The sequence below is a fragment of the Acanthisitta chloris genome, unplaced genomic scaffold, assembly GCF_000695815.1.
Source record: "Acanthisitta chloris isolate BGI_N310 unplaced genomic scaffold, ASM69581v1 scaffold27280, whole genome shotgun sequence".
Classification (NCBI taxonomy): Eukaryota; Metazoa; Chordata; class Aves; order Passeriformes; family Acanthisittidae; genus Acanthisitta; species Acanthisitta chloris.
The window spans coordinates 89768-108225 of record NW_008650433.1 but is presented as its reverse complement, the minus strand read 5'-3'; the positions used below and the strand labels follow the sequence as shown (position 1 = coordinate 108225).

General features: G+C 38.7%; 1 protein-coding gene across 2 annotated transcripts in view; it reads right to left on the bottom strand.

Annotated features, from left to right (window-relative positions):
* FRY (furry homolog (Drosophila)) overlaps positions 1-18458 on the bottom strand; it is a 137672-nt gene that overhangs the window by 41843 nt on the left and 77371 nt on the right. For both annotated transcript variants that reach the window (XM_009085085.1, XM_009085093.1), the window contains exons 34-43: positions 16070-16238; positions 15255-15345; positions 14405-14487; positions 11057-11207; positions 10405-10508; positions 6700-6885; positions 4495-4693; positions 3779-3900; positions 2755-2942; positions 1741-1835 (exon numbers count right to left, since the gene is read on the bottom strand). In XM_009085085.1, coding sequence (XP_009083333.1) covers positions 1741-1835; positions 2755-2942; positions 3779-3900; positions 4495-4693; positions 6700-6885; positions 10405-10508; positions 11057-11207; positions 14405-14487; positions 15255-15345; positions 16070-16238 — 1388 coding nt within the window. The remainder of the gene's footprint in view (positions 1-1740; positions 1836-2754; positions 2943-3778; positions 3901-4494; positions 4694-6699; positions 6886-10404; positions 10509-11056; positions 11208-14404; positions 14488-15254; positions 15346-16069; positions 16239-18458) is intronic.

The following is an 18458-nucleotide window of genomic DNA, read 5'->3' as shown; positions in this document are numbered from 1 at the left end:
TACAGTCTAGATAGGCAAGAACGACATGGGGGTAAGAAATACAAAGCTGTGAAGTGACTTGTGGAAATGCCCATAGAATGGGACAGTGACAGAACTGAAAACAATTTTGGTCTTTAAAATGCTCATCAGTGGAGCAATCTCAAACTTGGCACAGCTGGCAGGCAAAATGTGCAATGGTTAATGTGAGAACTGTGGGCAGAAAAAAAAAGCATATCTTAACAAATATATCACATTATCCTCAAGAAACCTGTCATGTGGCTGCCTAGGCTCTGGCCTGTACAGGTCCTTCAGAAACCTTGTTGTCATTCCATCCTCCTCTGCTTGTAACCTAAGGTCTCTTCAAGATGATTTACAGAAAGTATAGGTGTTTCAGTTTCAGTGACTAACACCTCCTCATGGACCATACGGTGATGATCCAGACCATACCTATAAATTATCTGTACAAATGAATGTGCTGTGTTGATAGATGCAAGGGAGGTTTGCTCTGGAGAACATCTAATTCTTGACTCTCTGACCCCATTCCTACCTCATATACTATGAATCCCTACTGTCTATAGTATTTAAGGAGAATCTTATAAGAGATTCAATAGTGGCAAGGTAAAGCATATTGCATCCCACTGCTGTCTGGAGTGTTTTCTGTCCTCTGCTCCACCTTTCTCTTTCCTGAAATGTGGACTAAAGAGAGATAAATAGCTCTTACTTTAGAAAGTAGAAGTGTATTTCCCCCACTCTGTCACAAGGCACTACGTGTGGTCTGCCATTGCACAGCACCCTGTCTTCTAGCTTCAGAAATGGCAGCCCTTCTATTTTAGTGCTGCACGTAAAGCACAGTAACTTATGGACATTTGTCAAAAATGTTCCCTATTTTGTTGTTACTATTAGGAGTTAGACAGACATCAATCTCCTCCAGAACCATCAACAGCTGTGTTACAGAAGGAGCCTGCAATTTTCCTCCGTGTACAAAGGTCTACTTTCAGGCCAAGAGTTTCATAAAGATGGTCTACACGTGTGGCAAAATCCAGGGGTTATGTACACACAGGACAAAATTCTCCTTAGTTTTATTGAGAACAAACCATGATCATTTACTTCTTGGGGAATACTTCATCTGAGAATGACACATTGTATGAAGCCAGTATTACAAAAAATCCATGTTTCTTCCCAGGTATGTTTTCAAGTATATGATACAAAGGTGCAAAAATACAGTATTTTTAAAGGATGTTAAAGTAGGTTGTAGCCAAGTGGCAGCAAGGCAGAATTTACAATCCATTGCAAAGTTCATAGAATCATAGAATTTAGGGGTTGGAGTGGACCTTACAGATCATCTAGTCCCAACCCCCCCGCCATGGGCAGGGACCCTCCTCACTAGATCAGGTTGCTCAAGGCTCATCCAGCCTGGATTGAACCCCACCGGGGTTGGGGCAGCCACAGCCTCCCTGGGCAACCTGTGCCAGTGTCTCACCACCCTCGCAGGGAAAAGCTTTTCTCTCACATCCAATCTAAACTTTCCCTCCTTCAGTTTGAACCCATTACCCCTTGTGCTATCATTGCAGTTCCATTGGTTGTACCAACAGGATTTCAACTATGGCAAAGTTTGGCTGAAATGTGCTTATAGTCTTGTCCTCTCGAGGTTAACAAATGAGCCCCCACTTACCAAAATTATTTTTTGCTGTTAGGCTGCAGAACTGCACACTTAATATCATGAGACACTGAAAAAATATAGTTAGGAGAACAAGCTCTTACCGTGATAACACCGTCAAAAGATCACTGTTCTTCAAACAGTCAGACAGATTATCCACGGCAGCTTCCAGAGTAAGTAGTGCCTCCATCACATACCCCTGTCAATGCACAAGGTTAACTGTTTCAACAAAGACATCCAAAACAGTAACATTTAAAAATCTTCAGTTCATAAAAGGAACAGGCACTTACTGAAAACCTATAATTTCTCCTGAGGAAAGAACAATGCTCACTTCAAAGCCACTGCCCTGAACATTAAAATGTCACTGCAGATGTGTTCTATTTTCTGCCCCTGAATGATCTATGAAGGTATGCAAGAAGGGCACATATCTCATCAGGGGACTGGTAATGGCACACTGAACCTCTGACTTGCAGGTCACTGATTTAAATTCTACACAAGTAGTTGTGACAGAATATTACTGTCATCTTGTGGCAGTTTCATTACCTAAGTAAAATATGGAGGTGATGTCAGTCTATTTCTTACCAAGAGCTCGTATTTCTCTTTAGTAAGTCCTGAATCTTGCAATAGTCTTTGTAAAATTTCAGTCTGTTCAGCTAAACCGAGTGAACATCATAGTGCAGTGAAAGGTTTGTATCAAATTAAGGCAGTGTAAGCTTTGAATGATGGATGCTGTGGATTTCTTTATTCCAAAAGATGTTCACATTTGAGGAATGAGATGGTGTCTACTTCATGTTGTCAGAAGACATCAGCAGATAGATGATGGATTCCTTAAGCTCAAATTAATGGTGCTTAAAGGAAAAAAATGGTCATGATTTCATTTTGAGTGACATTTACTGTATATTTTCTAGTTGTTCTCTTTAGACCTGTGTAAGATTGTAACAACCCAGTGAAAGCTTAGATAAGGTACACATGGATTCAGTAAGCTCAGAGGTAATCTTTTCTATGGCCACAGCCTACTCATCATCACTTGACTCCAGAACACCTTGCTAAAGTGGTAATTTTAAATTAAGTATACATTGCATCAACAGTACTAAGAAACATTATGTACGCATGCATACCTGAATCTCATCTCCATGCTCTCCAATAACTTCCACCAGTCTTGACAGGAGGTCAGACAAAGCATGTGCAGAAAGGGGCTGCTTTAGAGCCCTGAATATCTGGAAAGAGCGACCTGCGTAATGTCTGGAAGAGCTTGAAAGAGCTGTCTGTAAAGCAACTTCACTCAGATGCTGCTCCAAATGAAAACCTAAGCAAAAGAAAAGGATGTCAATTTTTTATTCTTTTTTTTAATGACAGATTTTACTGTGAGTCAAAACCAGAGTGAACCAAGTCTGGGAGGGGGATATGCATGTTAGTGTATCCTGAAAACTCAAATGGAGGTGCAGAAATGACTGTTTTGGAGAATTTCTCACTGTTGACGTTTATTTCACACAGAATGCAAGAAAACTTCAAAACAAAATTCTGAGCCTGAAATTCTTAATCTGAGTTATTTTTTTTACAATGCCTGGAAACTTTCAAATTGTTCTTGCTGACAGCAACACAGTAACTTCTGAAGACTCCCACACCTAAAGCCAAGCTGAATTAGGAGTCTTTCTATTAGCTTCAGAAGGCTTTGGATAAGATCTTTAATATAAATAGCGATGCTGCATTCTGCTTTGATCTTGGAAGATATTTAATTAGTGACTGTGTTGGTTTTCAAAATACAATCAGTACACTTCCTAAGTTCTAAAAACATAATAAATTAAAATTAAATTTTTACTGCCAGAAGAAATTTAACAAAGTACATTTACTTAGTAGTTGTGATGCATTTTACCAACAGGACATAGTGGAGATTTTATCTGACAGAATCAATCAAAAGGCTTTCTACCAATAGTCTTGAACAAATATTCAATTTAACATTCAGCCACAGTTTAATCTGACATGATTTTTTAAAAGCAATTCTTTCATATGTCATACATCCTTCGTAAGATATACATGCTGTGTTTCTGCATAAGCAGATCTATTAAGTCACAGGACAAACATCCAGTGTGATCATGAGGGAATATTTATTTTTTTAGTAATGAAAGGAAAAAGATTTACTACCTGACTTGGAATCTTTAAACACAGACACAACATGGCGCAGAAAATTAGTGAGCTGTTCAGCACTCTTGGTGTTCTGGTTTTTGGGTGTGATATCTTCATGGCACCAAAGTGGACCAAAGGCCCTTAAAGAAATACATAACAAAGTGCATAATTTCTTTGAGTTATCTTAAATAAATGTAATCGGTTAAAATATATAAACTGTTAAGGTACATTTGTATTTCCAGGGCTGTGGCCTGTAAAACATGCAACTGAACAGAATTTTACATACAAGTAAGTAAATATTCCTGTGCTGTATTTTACAAACCCTCACTTTTAAAATACAAGCTACACCATTTAGAGAGCAGCATAAACAAATCCCTGGGGTTTAATTTAACATTGTGCCTAGAATCTGCTGCCTTTTGTTGGTAGCTACCACTACTTTGTTTTATAATAATCAAAGTGTCTTCTTCCATTAGTTCAATGCTGAACATAATACTATCAGTAAATTACACATTTTATTTCTGTTAGACAGGATTTTTCCCTGCTTTTCCTGACACTGTAGTGCTTTTAAATACCTAGCTACTACTGTAAGTATCACTAAAAGAGGAATAGGAGTCTGTAATTACTGTGCAAGCTCAGTCATTTTCCTTACATCTTTTAAGTTTCTACAGATCATTGTAGAGAAGAAATGAAAATGCATTTCGAGTACAAACGTACCCTCTGCTTATCTCCATTACCTGGTTGTCAGGAACTCAATTAATTTGTTTGCTTTCTCATCTGATTCAGCAGCAGTGTCCATGTCCTCAACTTCTTGTGTAATCTGTGGAAGATTTCCATTGCTGCCTCCCAGACTGATACTGGAGGACGTGGAGCTGGAGCTCAAGCCAGAGTCTGGCACCGGAGAGGATTGGTATTCCCGCAGAAAGTCAAAGCCACCTGCCAGCCGAAAGGGAGGAGATAAAGATGGAATGCACTGTTGGGCCAGTGCTGCAGATGAAAGTGTCTGCCAAGCAACTCTTTTCAGAGTCAGCAGCAGAAACCTTCCACCAGGAACACATGGGGAAAACCTGCAGAGCACAATAACCCTCAAATGCTGATGGGAGTGAAAATGGTACTGTGTTTCTAAATGTGTAGAATCCAATATAAAATGAAAAGCTCAAAGTCAATATTACTGGTTTTTTACTGTACAAGGGCTACAGTACTTGAAAAATAAATGGCTTAGGGCATTTTACATTCAGAAGTATGACTTTTTGTAAAGTGAATTTAAAAGTTGGCAAAGTGCATGCAAAGTTCAGCTCAATTCTCTGGGCTAGCCTGATGAGGATTCTGCAGGGTGGAATTTTGAGAACAATTATGCTGTCCTAATTTTACAAATGTAATGGAAACCAAGACACAAATGTTTAAGGCTTCCGTTCAATACCTTTAGTAACTGTAAACACTGGACTACTTATACTAAATATTTTCAGCATTAGGATTAAACATCTGAATAAGAGTTCTGCTAGATCAAAAGTTTGCCACAGTTTCAGAGCTGAAATTAGAAACTAAGACCTGTTTTCTAAAGGTTAGACTGCTAGACATCTTAGGCTGTATCTACAACAGAAAAAAAAAAAAGGCCTTGTCAGAAGAATGGGAGCAGGACAAAACCCACTGCAGATCAGGAGACTTAATTTAGTTCCTTGACATTATGTGGAACAAATCTGAGCTGAAGTATTTTCAATTAGGTTTCTTTGCTATAGCTACTCACCTACACTCTCACTCTTTATATTGTCTGCTCAAAAACAAGTCCAAATACCAAGTTTTGATAACTTGGACTTAAGAGTCCCAAACTCAGTGTACCAAGTTTGTTTTTCAGACACAGGAATGAAAACAGTTTTTAATTTTGGCAGAAAAGCAGTAATGCAATTTTAATGTAGGAATTTTATTCTGTACTTAATAATTCATAGACATGTACTGGAAAAGAAATCTACCCAACTCAAGACAGAAAATTCATGTGAGGTAGTTTTGCACAGATGTTATTCAGAGTGAAACCTCTTTGGTGAAACTAATTCATTAATCTTAATTACCTATCGGCTCATTACTTTAAAAGATTTTTGGTGTGTCATAAAAAAATAATAATAAATTATCAAGTAATATTCTTTATAAAGCCAAATTACTTATTACTTCTGGTGATACTCCTAAAGATCCACAGAAATGCCACTAATTTGATAATCTTCCCTGTTCATTTCTCACTGAATGGTAAAGTTCCTCATCCTCTCCCAGACAACTCATCATACATCCACAACTCTATATTGGTTCTGTGATTCCTTCAAATCTCAGCAGTACACTTGCTTATAGTAATATTATATGACAACAGTAAATCTAGCTAGCAGCTTCCTACAAACTATTCCCAACCAACCACTTAAAACCAGGTAAATTGCTCATGGTTAATACAACACTCATCTCAGCAGAGGTCTGAAGCCTCCCAATGCAGGAACAGATTTCAGGACAGAAATGAAGTGTATCTGTGATATAAACAAGGGTGTATATCATGTGAAATTTCACTGTATAATGGAAAATCTGAGCTGCACATTCTTGCTGCTCTTTCTGTGCTGGAATTATTTATTCATTTCTTTTGAAGGTTGAGGAATGATTACCCTCATTTAAAGTAGTCCTGGCTCCCTGATGGAGGGAGTCAGGAAGTTATTAGCCCTATTAATGTTTAAAATTCTACATTATATATTTTGCCTTACATCACATAACTGTCTCACTATCATGAAGTTATCTAATATTAAATTGTGTGCATCTCTAGGGGAGTTCACATGAAATAAGTATTAAGGGGAACTGTTCATATTTGCCACTTTATTACTTTGATTTATCAAAACTGTTATATTTTAGGAATGTAATCCTACTTTCAAAAACCTCACAGTATCATGCAATGTTCTTCTCTTATTTTGCTTCATTACCTGTGTAAAGATATTCAGGTAAGTATGCTGGTTGTACTGTCAGAGTCTTGGTCTCATTCATCTCTCTGGTCTGAAGCAGCACTGATGCAATGGCTTGATAGTTGTTGTTGCAAGATAATGCAATCAAAAGGTGAAGCAGTAACTTTTTACTGTGTTCAAAGACCTCTGGGCGGTAATGGTCAAGACCTAAAAGAGAAGGTTACAGCAATCTCTGAATATGAAGCAATAATAAACAAGTTCACATTCCAGAAATCGCCAAAATTCCAAGGCAGTTCATGACAACAGTGCAAACAAACAGAAGAAGTGGTATTTCCAGACACATTTACTCGTATTTTTACTTAAATGCATGTATATATTTAGTTTCCAGACCCATACAGGAGATACAAACAATGAGTGACAATACAACTTGATGCATTCTGCCTCACTGCAGTGTGAATTTGACAGCAGAAAAAACTTTAAAAATAAGGAATTCTTGATGGTGTTTGTAATTACATTGCTTACTTCAGTATCTGGCTTTCTTGTACAGAATCAGTTTTAGAATGAGTGCAAGCTATAAGAAGTAGGTACTGGTTTATTAAGAAAGAACTGACAGAGAAATCATTTGAAAAAGAATTTCAGCTACCAGTGAGTAGCATAAGAAATGAGCCCCTAGCTCAGGGTACAGAACTGAAATCAAAGTTCTGAAAGGTCTGAGGTTCTGATCTGATTTACGCTACTGCTGTTTGTAAGATTTTAAAACAGACTGAATAATTCACAAATTACAAATGTGAAGGAGACAGATGTTTGTAAAATAAACCTCACTCTGTTATAGCAGACTCTTTTGGATTCACTTTCAGTTATTTAAAAATACTTTCTTCCATTACAAGTAGTTTCAGTGCTGAAAAAGCTAGTATTTTCTTTTTCAGCTCCTCTCAGGATATATTTCTCTTTAAAAAGCAGCTCCTTCATTGCTCTAAGGGGCAGCAGACAACAGATCTTTCAAGGCATTTTCCAATATACTCCAGTCATACTGGTTCTTGTCTGGCCTGCAAAACTGAAGCTGCTCATACTGACATAGTCTGAACACTGGCTCCTGAGGGCAGTTCTTTGGAGGTTGCCTGTGATCCTTGGTCTTACTGATCTGTCCATAGCCTCCAAAAGAACCACAGCCATCCTACCCATCATTGCTTATTCAGCTTCTGCAGGTTTCTGCTCCTATTCTTTCTCCATTTCCTTCCACCTGCCAGGAGATAATGAATCCATCCTACCCTTTCTAACATGCATTGGAAAGGATATAAAAAGTTCTTTTAGTTGAAAAGAAATTCTATACTGGCAACACTTGTGACTGAAACCCTATGAAGCCCCAGGGTTTTATGAAGTATTGGCACAGATCTGCTAACTATGAAGTGAAAAGGACAGTTTGGCCTTTGTGCTTGTCCAGTGCTGGGCCCTTCCTTAACCTGGAAAAGCTCCTTAGAAGGTAAACTTCTGTGACACAGACACATTACCATGGGAAAGGAGTCTAGATGCTCAACTCATTTCACACTGGTTGCAAAAGAAATTTTAAACAGCAATGATTTTCATGCACTACTGAGATAAGCAGATTCACACCAACAGTTTGCCTCTCTACTTCACTGTCAGTACTACAAATAGTACTAATAGCCTATTAAACATACATACATTGCAAAAGTCTTTCACTTTAGTATTTTCTCATGCCTTCCAATAAATGAGTAATAGTATCATAGAATTTAAGGGTTGGAATGGACCTTACAGATCATTTAGTCCCAACCTCACCTGCCATGGGCAGGGACACCTCCTCACTTGCTCCAACAGTTCCATTCCCTTCTTATGTTGAGGAGACCAGAATTGCATGCATGCATTGCACTGCATGCACATGGAAGGATCCTGGCCCTCCAGCTAGCCACCATACTAGTTTCCAGATTCCTTTTCAGTCAGATACATCTGCCTCTCACATTCCCACAGGACAGAAATACTTCCTTTTCAATCACATTAATACCTTTGGCTAACATGTAGAATGACTTCCTTACAACATCACAAGGCCTCTACTACAAAACAGAAAAAAATTCCACAGGAGGTATAACAGCTCTAGAGAAACAAAACTTGAAGCCTGAAAGCTGTGATCTCACTTTAGCTACCACTAAACAAGTTACATTTTAGCTTTAATTTCAAATTTGAGAATTGAGAGTTCTTAACCAAGGGATTGTCTCAAAGGGTATTAATAAATTATTTCTTATTAGAAAACTGTAATGCTGAAACATTAAACAAATAAACAAAGACATTTTTATAATGGATTGCTAGTGTCATAACTCTGTTTCTGCATATGTTTGCTTGCATGACTCCTTAGAGCTGTCTTAAATGAAGTGGTCACACTGCTGCATACTACTCCTGTTTTAAGTTATTCATTTATTCATGTGAGAATTTCTAACTGTAAGCACCAGTTTTCTCAGTCTTATTACAAATCATACTAAAGACATAGTTTGACCAGTTAATGGTTATTGATGCGATCCATAATCTTATGCAGTTCTCTTTCATCTCACACATACACTTAGAAAGTTCAGAAAATACACAAAAGAAGGAAAATATTGTTGTGGGCAGCCCCACAGCAGTGAAGAATATATGTGAAATTTCATACTGAAACTGACTCTGGAATCCTATCTGACACAGTACTGGCTGTTCGTCCTGCATTTCACTAAAGTTTGTGAAACCAGTGCACTGGTATACAAAACCCTATTTCATAAAAAATATCCAAATACAACAGTTGGTAACAGAGCAGCAGAAAAGGAGAATGAAGCATCTCCAACTTATACTGTATTCTACCATAGTGCTCTAACCTCCCAATTGAATCTTTTTTTGCCCACTGAGCAGCAGATTCTTCCCAGACTGACCATGAACAGACTTAGTGGTAACTATGGTGACTGAATGAGAAGGGAACTGCAATCTCAGCTACAATAAATTTATTTCACAACTGTTTGGCTGTGTTTATTTGTGAACAATATTATTTATCAATCATGAAAGTTAGGGAACAGCTTTATACTCTTGTGTGCTAAAAAATTAGGCCACTCACTTTCTGGAATGTTAAATGGCAGGGCAAGGAAGGTAACACCCTCCAGCTGAACTGTGTTACAGTCAGGAACAGACACAGCAGTGGGCAAAAAGCAGTACCTCTACTCTCAAGTATATAAGGGAAGACACCAATGATAAAGTATTCCACTAGCAGTGCAATTAGTGATGCTTGTTTTCCAGTGGCCTTTGTCCTACCTCTACTGCCTTTGCAGTATGGCAATTTTGGTTTTCTTACATAGTATTTTAGCAAAGGTAAGAGACAGCACTGATGCATGTAGTGCAGGTCTAAGGCACATGTAGACTGCCATCACACACCAAACTGTACAAACAAATACATGAGTTTCACCTGCCTTTCTCACAGTGGGGAATGCTAAGTGATTTTAGAGGTATTTTAGGAAGTCAGACATCTTCAACTTTCTATACATCTCTCAAATTTGGGTGAAATTGGCCAAAATATTCAAAAGCTCCAGTTTTGAGATTAACTCACCGACTGTAATTGCCTTGGGCTTTTTTGGGGGAGAGGGGGTAGAAAGGGAAATCATAATCAAAACATGTAAGAAGCACAGCTCCACAGCTTCAGCAATGCTAGAGTACAAGGATGAGAGCACATTTCTACATTGTTTCTTGTTCTGTTGGTCTTACCCAAAAAGAGAGCATGTAGTAATAAAGGGAGGTGAAGAGCCCAATCTTCTCTCACACTGTGATCCACCACCATCTCAGTCATGAAGATGACAGCAATATTGCACCTGGAAATTAAATCACAGTCCCAGTTTCAAATCCCTTGGAAATGGGAAAGCAGTAACATGATGCCTATTTCTGAAGAAATAAACAATCTCTAAATTTTCAAATTTGTAGCATTTCTTCTCACGATGATTAATGCTGAAGCACCTTAGCTACAGTAGCAAGCAGATAAGTTCCCATTACTGAAAAAAACCCTATTATTGTAAATACAAATTATGTAAGAGAGGAATTTCAGAATATGCATAGCCTAGTTAGAATAAAAGATCAAAGTGTTATGAATAACAAGCACAGAGGCTTGGGAATGAGAAATTTTCCTTTGCTTAGTTTTTTCTTCAGTCTGATTCGTACGTCCTACATTGTAAATAGGTTTTCTGGTAGGAATCTGGCTGAATTGCAAGCTTTCATTGCAAGTTGATTTTTGTACTGGAAAGCAGTAGAAATTGAATGTATGATTTTCAGATATTCTGAGTGGTGGGACAGTTGGATTGATGTTGGTCAACCAGTAAGAGGAAGCATCTCACTGACTGAAATGTCAGAATGAGAAACTGCTCACCTATGAAGGGGTCCCCTGGGTGTGATGGTTTCTGGGAGGTAGTCCACAAGTGGTGCCCAGCATCCTCCGTTGTAAGGCATGGGCAGGGGATGTGGCTGTTTGGTTTCAACAATATTCAATAACCAGCTTGTATACGGAGAAACGGGATCATCTGCATGGGAAAGCATTGAAACAGTGCATAAACCCCAAGTCTGGTTACCCATTTTCGAGAAATACTAAAATAGATTTTACATTAATGTATCAGTTCAGCTGTTTAGAATACTGTGATAAGATGCCATGAGGTTTGCAAATTCCTGTGTTCAATAACAAGTGATGCATTTTTAATCCCTCTTTCATGCTGCTGGAAATTAAAGAGATTCCAGGCAGACAGCACTGAATGGTAGGAGCGGCAGCTGAATCCCTGCTGTCACTTAGTAGCTTTGGATCCAGATCACAAAGCACCAAGCAACAGACTTTCTCTTCAAAAATGAGACAAAAGTTCAGCCAACAAAGCTGCTGTCAGAAGCCATCTGCTGCAAGGAGCCAGTACCAGTGACACATTCTTGCAACTCCTCACCAGTGCCCTGCTGATCGATGCTACAAAGGCAGCAGCTAAGTGTCCTGAATTAGCAAGGAGGCATAAGGAATGCAAAAAAACATCTTCAGGGTAATTTTCTTTCAACAGGAATGAATTATCTTTTGAATTTCTCAAAGATGTATTTAACTTTGCTTCAGTATGACAGCTGCAGTTTGTTAATGAGCATTAGGGTTTTTTCTTCCACCTGTTTATCTACAATGATATGGGTCAAATAAGTTATTTCCACCACTTTCTGTCTTCTCTCAGCTGCACAGCTTTGTTCATCTCTCCTGTATTCTGTTCCCTCTCATTCCTCTCAATTTTGCCATTGGTCATTTTTTATTTCTGAGGTCTGGTGGTCTGTAATACCTTGCCATGAAAAGTATCCTTTCCAGGTCTCTTCCTGACATACATCCAAACATTGCCCTTTATGAATCTTTAATGAGTGAGGGTTTTTGTTCTGTTTTTAGGGTTTTTTTCTTTTTGCTTGTTTGTTTTGTTTTGTTACACTTTTGTATTTTAGGTAGGTTTGAAGCTCTCAGAACTTTCCTTTTTTTTTTTTAACAGCATGTATCTGATGCTTGTTGGCTTTCCCACGGGAAACAAAACTGTTTTGATGCCTACAAAAGCATCAGAGCTAGTTTTCTCTAATGCACATCACTTCTTAGTTTTGCAAAAACATCTTCAAGTTTCCAGATCTTCATGAGACTTTCAGTGCAGTAGCTGCTCCTTCAATTATTTCTAACATGCCAACTTTATAACTCCCCTTCTCCAGTGTTAGTCATTCAAGGACCACTTTAGATTTTTATGACCTTTACTCAGATCCTCTGCAGGATGATTGATTAGTTACAGATAACGAAGAATAAACTGACCTAATAATGTAGCGATGTACAGCACTTTCACATACTCATCTTCTAAGGATTAACCATACAATGTTTGCCAGATGCTTTTCACAGAAAAGGCACTGCATAGGCACTATTTATTACTACCAATTTTAGTGTTTCACCGAATAGCGCTTCATGAAGCTCACCCTAAGACCTAGATCCTCATTCACATTTTCACAGGTTTATGTGCAGGTTCACGGATTTTATGTACTGAGAAAAATGGAAGCACTTTGAAGCTTAACATAAAATCCTTGCCCAAACAAAAGAATTTCTGTGCTGCAGAGTTGTGTTCTCTATTTATATCCTTAGCAATACATGTATGTTCAGATAAACTGGAGAGAAAAGCCATACCAACTCCTTCACCCCCTTGGGCTGCCTATCAGAGGGAGTAAGTTGTGCTTCCTTGATGGAAGCTGCATTACTTATCTTGTAGAATGACAAATAGTATCAGAATTAATCTTTCATATTTGAATTCTATATACATGCCAGTAACTAACTAAAATGTATTTTATTTTAAATTTAGGTATTCATATATTTGCTAAGGGAACCTCTCTGAGAAGCACACTTTGCATAAATAGTCACAGTACTACAAATCTTGCAGGTACAGGTAGGAGAAAACATTTGGGCAGCAGCTTGAGGAGAGATTCCAAAAGAGCAAAGAAAATGTCTGTATTTTTTAACTATGTATTACTCTAAGCACTTGTCAAAACCAGCTACTTGTGAAGATTGCTCTGATAATATAATCATTGTTTGGTTTTAAAAGATTGTTCATGCAGATCAGATTAGCACCAGGGCTCCAGTTAACATCTGGCAAAGAATTTTTAGTTGCTGCAGCACTAGAAAGCCATAAAGAACCAAGACAAGTGTACTAAAATCCACTGAGTTTAAGATGTTGCACACTTTTTTGTATATTTAAACCCTGGAGTTTGTACATACATGATATTTTGTAAATGTTGTGTTTCAACCCTATGAATAATAATTGTTGATATACATGAAATTGTCCTAGTGTGTTTTATTTGACAGTGTTTGCATATTTTTCACAAGAGTATTGCCAAAATTACTTGAATTAAAGAATATATAACATCTTTACTTATTATGTCAAAATACTGTTCTAAAATGGTGTCTGTTGTCACAAACCAAGACATTGCAGCCTATATATTATTTGACCTGGCTTTTATAAGCCAGAGATGAAGGTCATAACAAGGTCTCACATATTTTACATTTGGTTAGGGCCTAACCGAAATCTGTAAATTGTCTTCCTTATAATTCACTCCAGAAACGAAGTCAAACCACCCAAGTCCTAAATTTTACAGTGTTGTTCAATAGCTGACATTGGTTTTCTTTGGAATCTCATTGCCAAGTGTCCACTTACAATCCATGTGGCGCAGATGCATACGGAAGAAAAAGTGTGCTCAGGAGTCCTATCTCATTCTCCCCTCTAACACAGATTTGCATAGTGCAGCCAGAAACTGCTTGCAGAGAGCAGAAAAAGGCTAAAGAGGAGATAAAATCTTGTATTTGGAAACTCCTAAATCTCTCTGCATGCTCATATAACAGCACTTCGTTTGGAGGGACCCAAACAACACAATCCAAACTACTTGTTGTAATGCTCTTAGAAGTCTTTTGCCTTGCCATATACAAAAGGCTCAATGTGTTACTGTCTGGAGGATTTTCTGCTGCTGCCTTCTGTGAAGTTCTCCAGCCTTCAAATGGGTCTGACTGAGCCCAGATTAAACAAAGAAAATTAATTAAATGCGGTATGAAGGTGAAATAAGGACACTCTCTGTGTGGTGATGCTACATTACTGTTTATACAGAACTTAAACAGAGAGCCTCTGCCAGTCATAAGAATGTTCTCCTCTCTCACCAAACCAGCAGAAATTTCAACAAACTGAGTAATAGAACTTACTTTTGTCATCATCATAAGATCCTCCGGAGCTATTACTGTACCTTGATTCTAGTCGGGTATGTGCTCTGATTACATTACTGAACCTGCAAACAAGACAAAATCTTCATTAAAAACACAGACTGACATTAAACATCTGGACTATATGCTTACTCTAAAAAAAAGGCATTTCCTTAGGCATGCACTTTTACACAGGAAGAGACAGTGATGTGAATGTAATGCTTTTTCTTTCCACATAAGACTTTTGCAGCCACTTTCTGAGAAGTTCTAACAGTGTGCTCCTGCATCACAAGCTTTCAAAATTTAGCAAAGGGAAATTCTCATGCTGCAAATGTGTGATTTACTTGAAGCAAGAAACTGCTAAGACTGAACTGTGACACACAGCTGTTCACAGCTAGTATTTTGTCACAGAACATGTTATTGGGCAAAAGTCTGCCAACCTGCTAAGGCAGTAACTGACTGGATAGTCCAAAGGCAAACCTGCACAGATATCAAGCAGGAAAAGCTGCAGCAGATCACCCTTCAGTAGGAGAATCCAGCAACTGCCAGAGCAGAGCCAGAACAAACTGCTCACAGCTGTCCTCAAATCTGCCATAGATCCATGCTAAGCTAACTTTTACTGGTGATCTCCTTTGATTTCCACCACCTTGTGGTCTCAGGGCAATCAGGCCTGAAGTGGAGTTGCAATGAGCCATACTGAAGACTCACACACTAGTGATGACCTAGAAACATCACTGCTCCTGCAAAGCTAGGAAACTAATTACAAATTACCACATATCAAACAAAGCAAGACTCACCCTTAGCCTAGGAAAACACACACAGTTTGAAGAAAAAAAACCACCAAACCACAAACCTTTCGTCAGTCTCTTTCACCATTCTGTTCTCCTCTGCATCAGGAAAACTATCTTGGCCAGCTACAACAGTGTTACTGCTAGAGGTCGTTCCTAGAGACATCAATAAGAACATCTGTTATAGGCAGCAGACATTATTTCCAAAGCAATAAAAGCCCATAACTTACAGGAGTTTTTAGCAGCAACAAAGTGATCAGCCTGCAAGGACTTGCACGTATGAATGAACACTGTTATTTCTACAAACCAGGATGTGATTGGACTTCTGCTTGAAGAGTAGATTAATATAATGATGCTCTTCTACTCCTTCAACTAGGCTCATTCTTAAGTGACATAGCCTACTGTTTTTTCAAGAATTTGGCAAAACATTGACAAGGTTAAATGTGGGGCTGGTTATTATGTATATGTGACTACTGCAGCTTGGAAATACCATTAGGCTTTGAAAACAGAATTGCCACACATCTGAGGCTCTCAATTTTCAGGAAACTCTGCTTGGTGTATCTGCTGTGAACACAGCATTGATGATGATTTCTTGTTCTGAGAAACTGGTGGTAGAAGAACCACCTCATATGAGTTCTGAAGAGCACCAAATATTGATAATATCCTATCAAGATAGTTAATATAATTAGGCATATGTTACCAAAGCATATACAACATTAGGAATCAAACAGAACTATAATTTAGATGTGCAACAAGGGCCTGAAACTTGTATTTTATATACGCAGATCTGAATGGGTACAAAAGTAAGAGATTTTGATTTTCAAAGAGATGAAGACTCAAAGAGCAGGAGAGCATAGCTGAAAATATATTTAGGTCATACCAGAAGCTGCAGCTGAGGCTTTGTTACTTGCAGCAAAACGGTAAAAGGGAGGATTATCACAATGTTGGACTATGGGGTTCACGGGGTCGGTTTGCTGCAGCTCAAAAAGAAGCTCTTCCATTGTCTGAATAGTGTTATTGCGACATAGGTATATTGCAACCTTTTTGATCTAGGGAAGAAAATAACAGTTATTAAACTCTGTCTAAAGTGAATTTCCAAATAAATCAGTAAATGTTGCACTGAAGTACTGAGAAGATCCAGAATACAAATGTTGCTCCTGGACAGACACCACAACCACATATAGTTCATACAGAAATAAAACTTTGACATTAAGATAATTTCCCCAGTAGAGTGAATCTGTGTTATCTAATTACCTCAAAGTTTTTGCTTACCATTCACAATGAGCTGTTTAGGTATATAATTGTGTAACACACACCTACAAAACTGCAGTTGTAACCACATAGAATGAGCTACGCTCTGACTATCTGTATTTTGTATCTATAAGCAAGGTAATAGCAAACGGAAGTAAGGCAGAGAAATTACGTATATGGACTACATGCATCCTGATTTGAAAAATCTGAGACTATTATGTATAGAAATTCTGGGAATTTCTATAAATCTTTTAACAAGACCTTAAACTGTATTGTAGGCACTGCAGCAATGAGGACAATTGAGATACTGAGATCAAATTAGACTGAATTATTAAGGGAAAAAAACCTGCTCTCTATAAAAACCCTGCTCTCTAGGATACTTTCTCCAGCTCAAAAACATAAACTGCTGGAGCTGGAAGACCATATGAGGAGGCATCCCTATGTGCTTGCCTGCTTGTTTATAAAGGTGTCCCTAAACAGATGCCTTTGGGGAGCTAATATATTGGACTGAGCTGCCTGTTGGCCTCACCAGGTATTGCTGTTCTTATAGTTTTAAAGAATTCCATTAAAATGACTTCCTAACTGCTTCTTTCCCTCTTTTTCTTCTCTTTCCAGATACAAATCCATTTCCTTTCTGAGGCTCATTTCTGCTTGGGCTCACAGTGCCACTTCTAGCTTCTCTCACCCCTGAACAGGTCACATTCCCAACACTAAGTCTTTGCTGAAGAGATTTCTGAACTATAAATATTCTAAGAAATCTTTCAGTACTTGATGTGAAAGAATGGACAGCTCAGCAATTGTACTGGGGCACTGGGAAAAAATGCTTAAAGGAAACATAAGAGACAAAGCAATTAATGTAGCTGATGAAAAAAAATGCAAAAAATGTAAGTCAGGCATGTTTCTGGCTTGGACCCACACAGGCAGAACAGATGGCTGAAGGCACGAAGCAGCTGGTGACTGCCTTGGGGCACAGGGGGCTCCAAAAGGAGATGGGTAAACTGGCAATCTTGCAACTCCTGGTCTTTGGAGCCCAGGTGACCTGGAACAGTGCTGGTAAACGATCTTTATTTGCTAATGCGTATCTGTTATCTACATGATAATGGAAGACACATGTTTACGGTAACAGAAGTCCTGTGTAGTTAGCAGAGTTAGGTATGATTTCTTATCTGCAAACTCCAGGGCACTAGCAAAACATGGAGCAGATGCATGTGATAAGCCCTGTGTATTTTTCTACTCCAGACAAAGCTATCAGTGAAAGGGTGACACATAAGCACAGTCAGGCTTTCTACAGAAGCTGAAAACTTCTTCAGATTTTGTGAAATCCAAAAATCAAACTTTTAACTCCACGTTACAAAACACAGACTAACTGGGTGGCAGAAAACACAGGAACCTTGTCAGCTGCCACCACCACTGAAGATGTGAATGTCTTGTTAACAGCCACTGGAAACCTGGGAGGGAGACCAGAAAAGTCCCGCGGGCAAAATAGGAGATGCTGAGCAGATGAAGCTGGAGATGCCAAAACAGACTGCTCTCTTTGTGGAGTAAGAGGACTGTACTGTCCCAGAGGAGGACAGGGCTGTGAGAGCCAAGACTTTGAGGCAAGGAAAGAACTTAAAGAAAGAAGTGCTCTGGGCAGGAAAGGGTTTGAGGTAGGCTGCTCAGAGCTATGGGATGGCAAGGTTTGGAAAAAGAAGGTGATGAAAGCTTTGGGTTGGAAAGTATCTGGATGGGGGGGATAAGGTATATGAGGGGCTCCTGGGCAAGAGGTGACAGGGTTATCAGGCATTTCCAGTCAGGCTACAGGTTTAGGAGTGAGGCATATATTCAGCACAGGACTACTCCTTCCTCTTAAAAAACTGCCCCTGTTCCTTTTATGAGCTGTAAGAAATGTAACAGGCCTCATTTTGTGTCTTATCTCTGTGATTTCCACTTGTTCTCTGACCACATCTTCTCCTGAAGACCACCTTTGGGCCTAATCCCAAGTCTGTCACAGATTGTAGGATCAGCCAGGTTGGAAA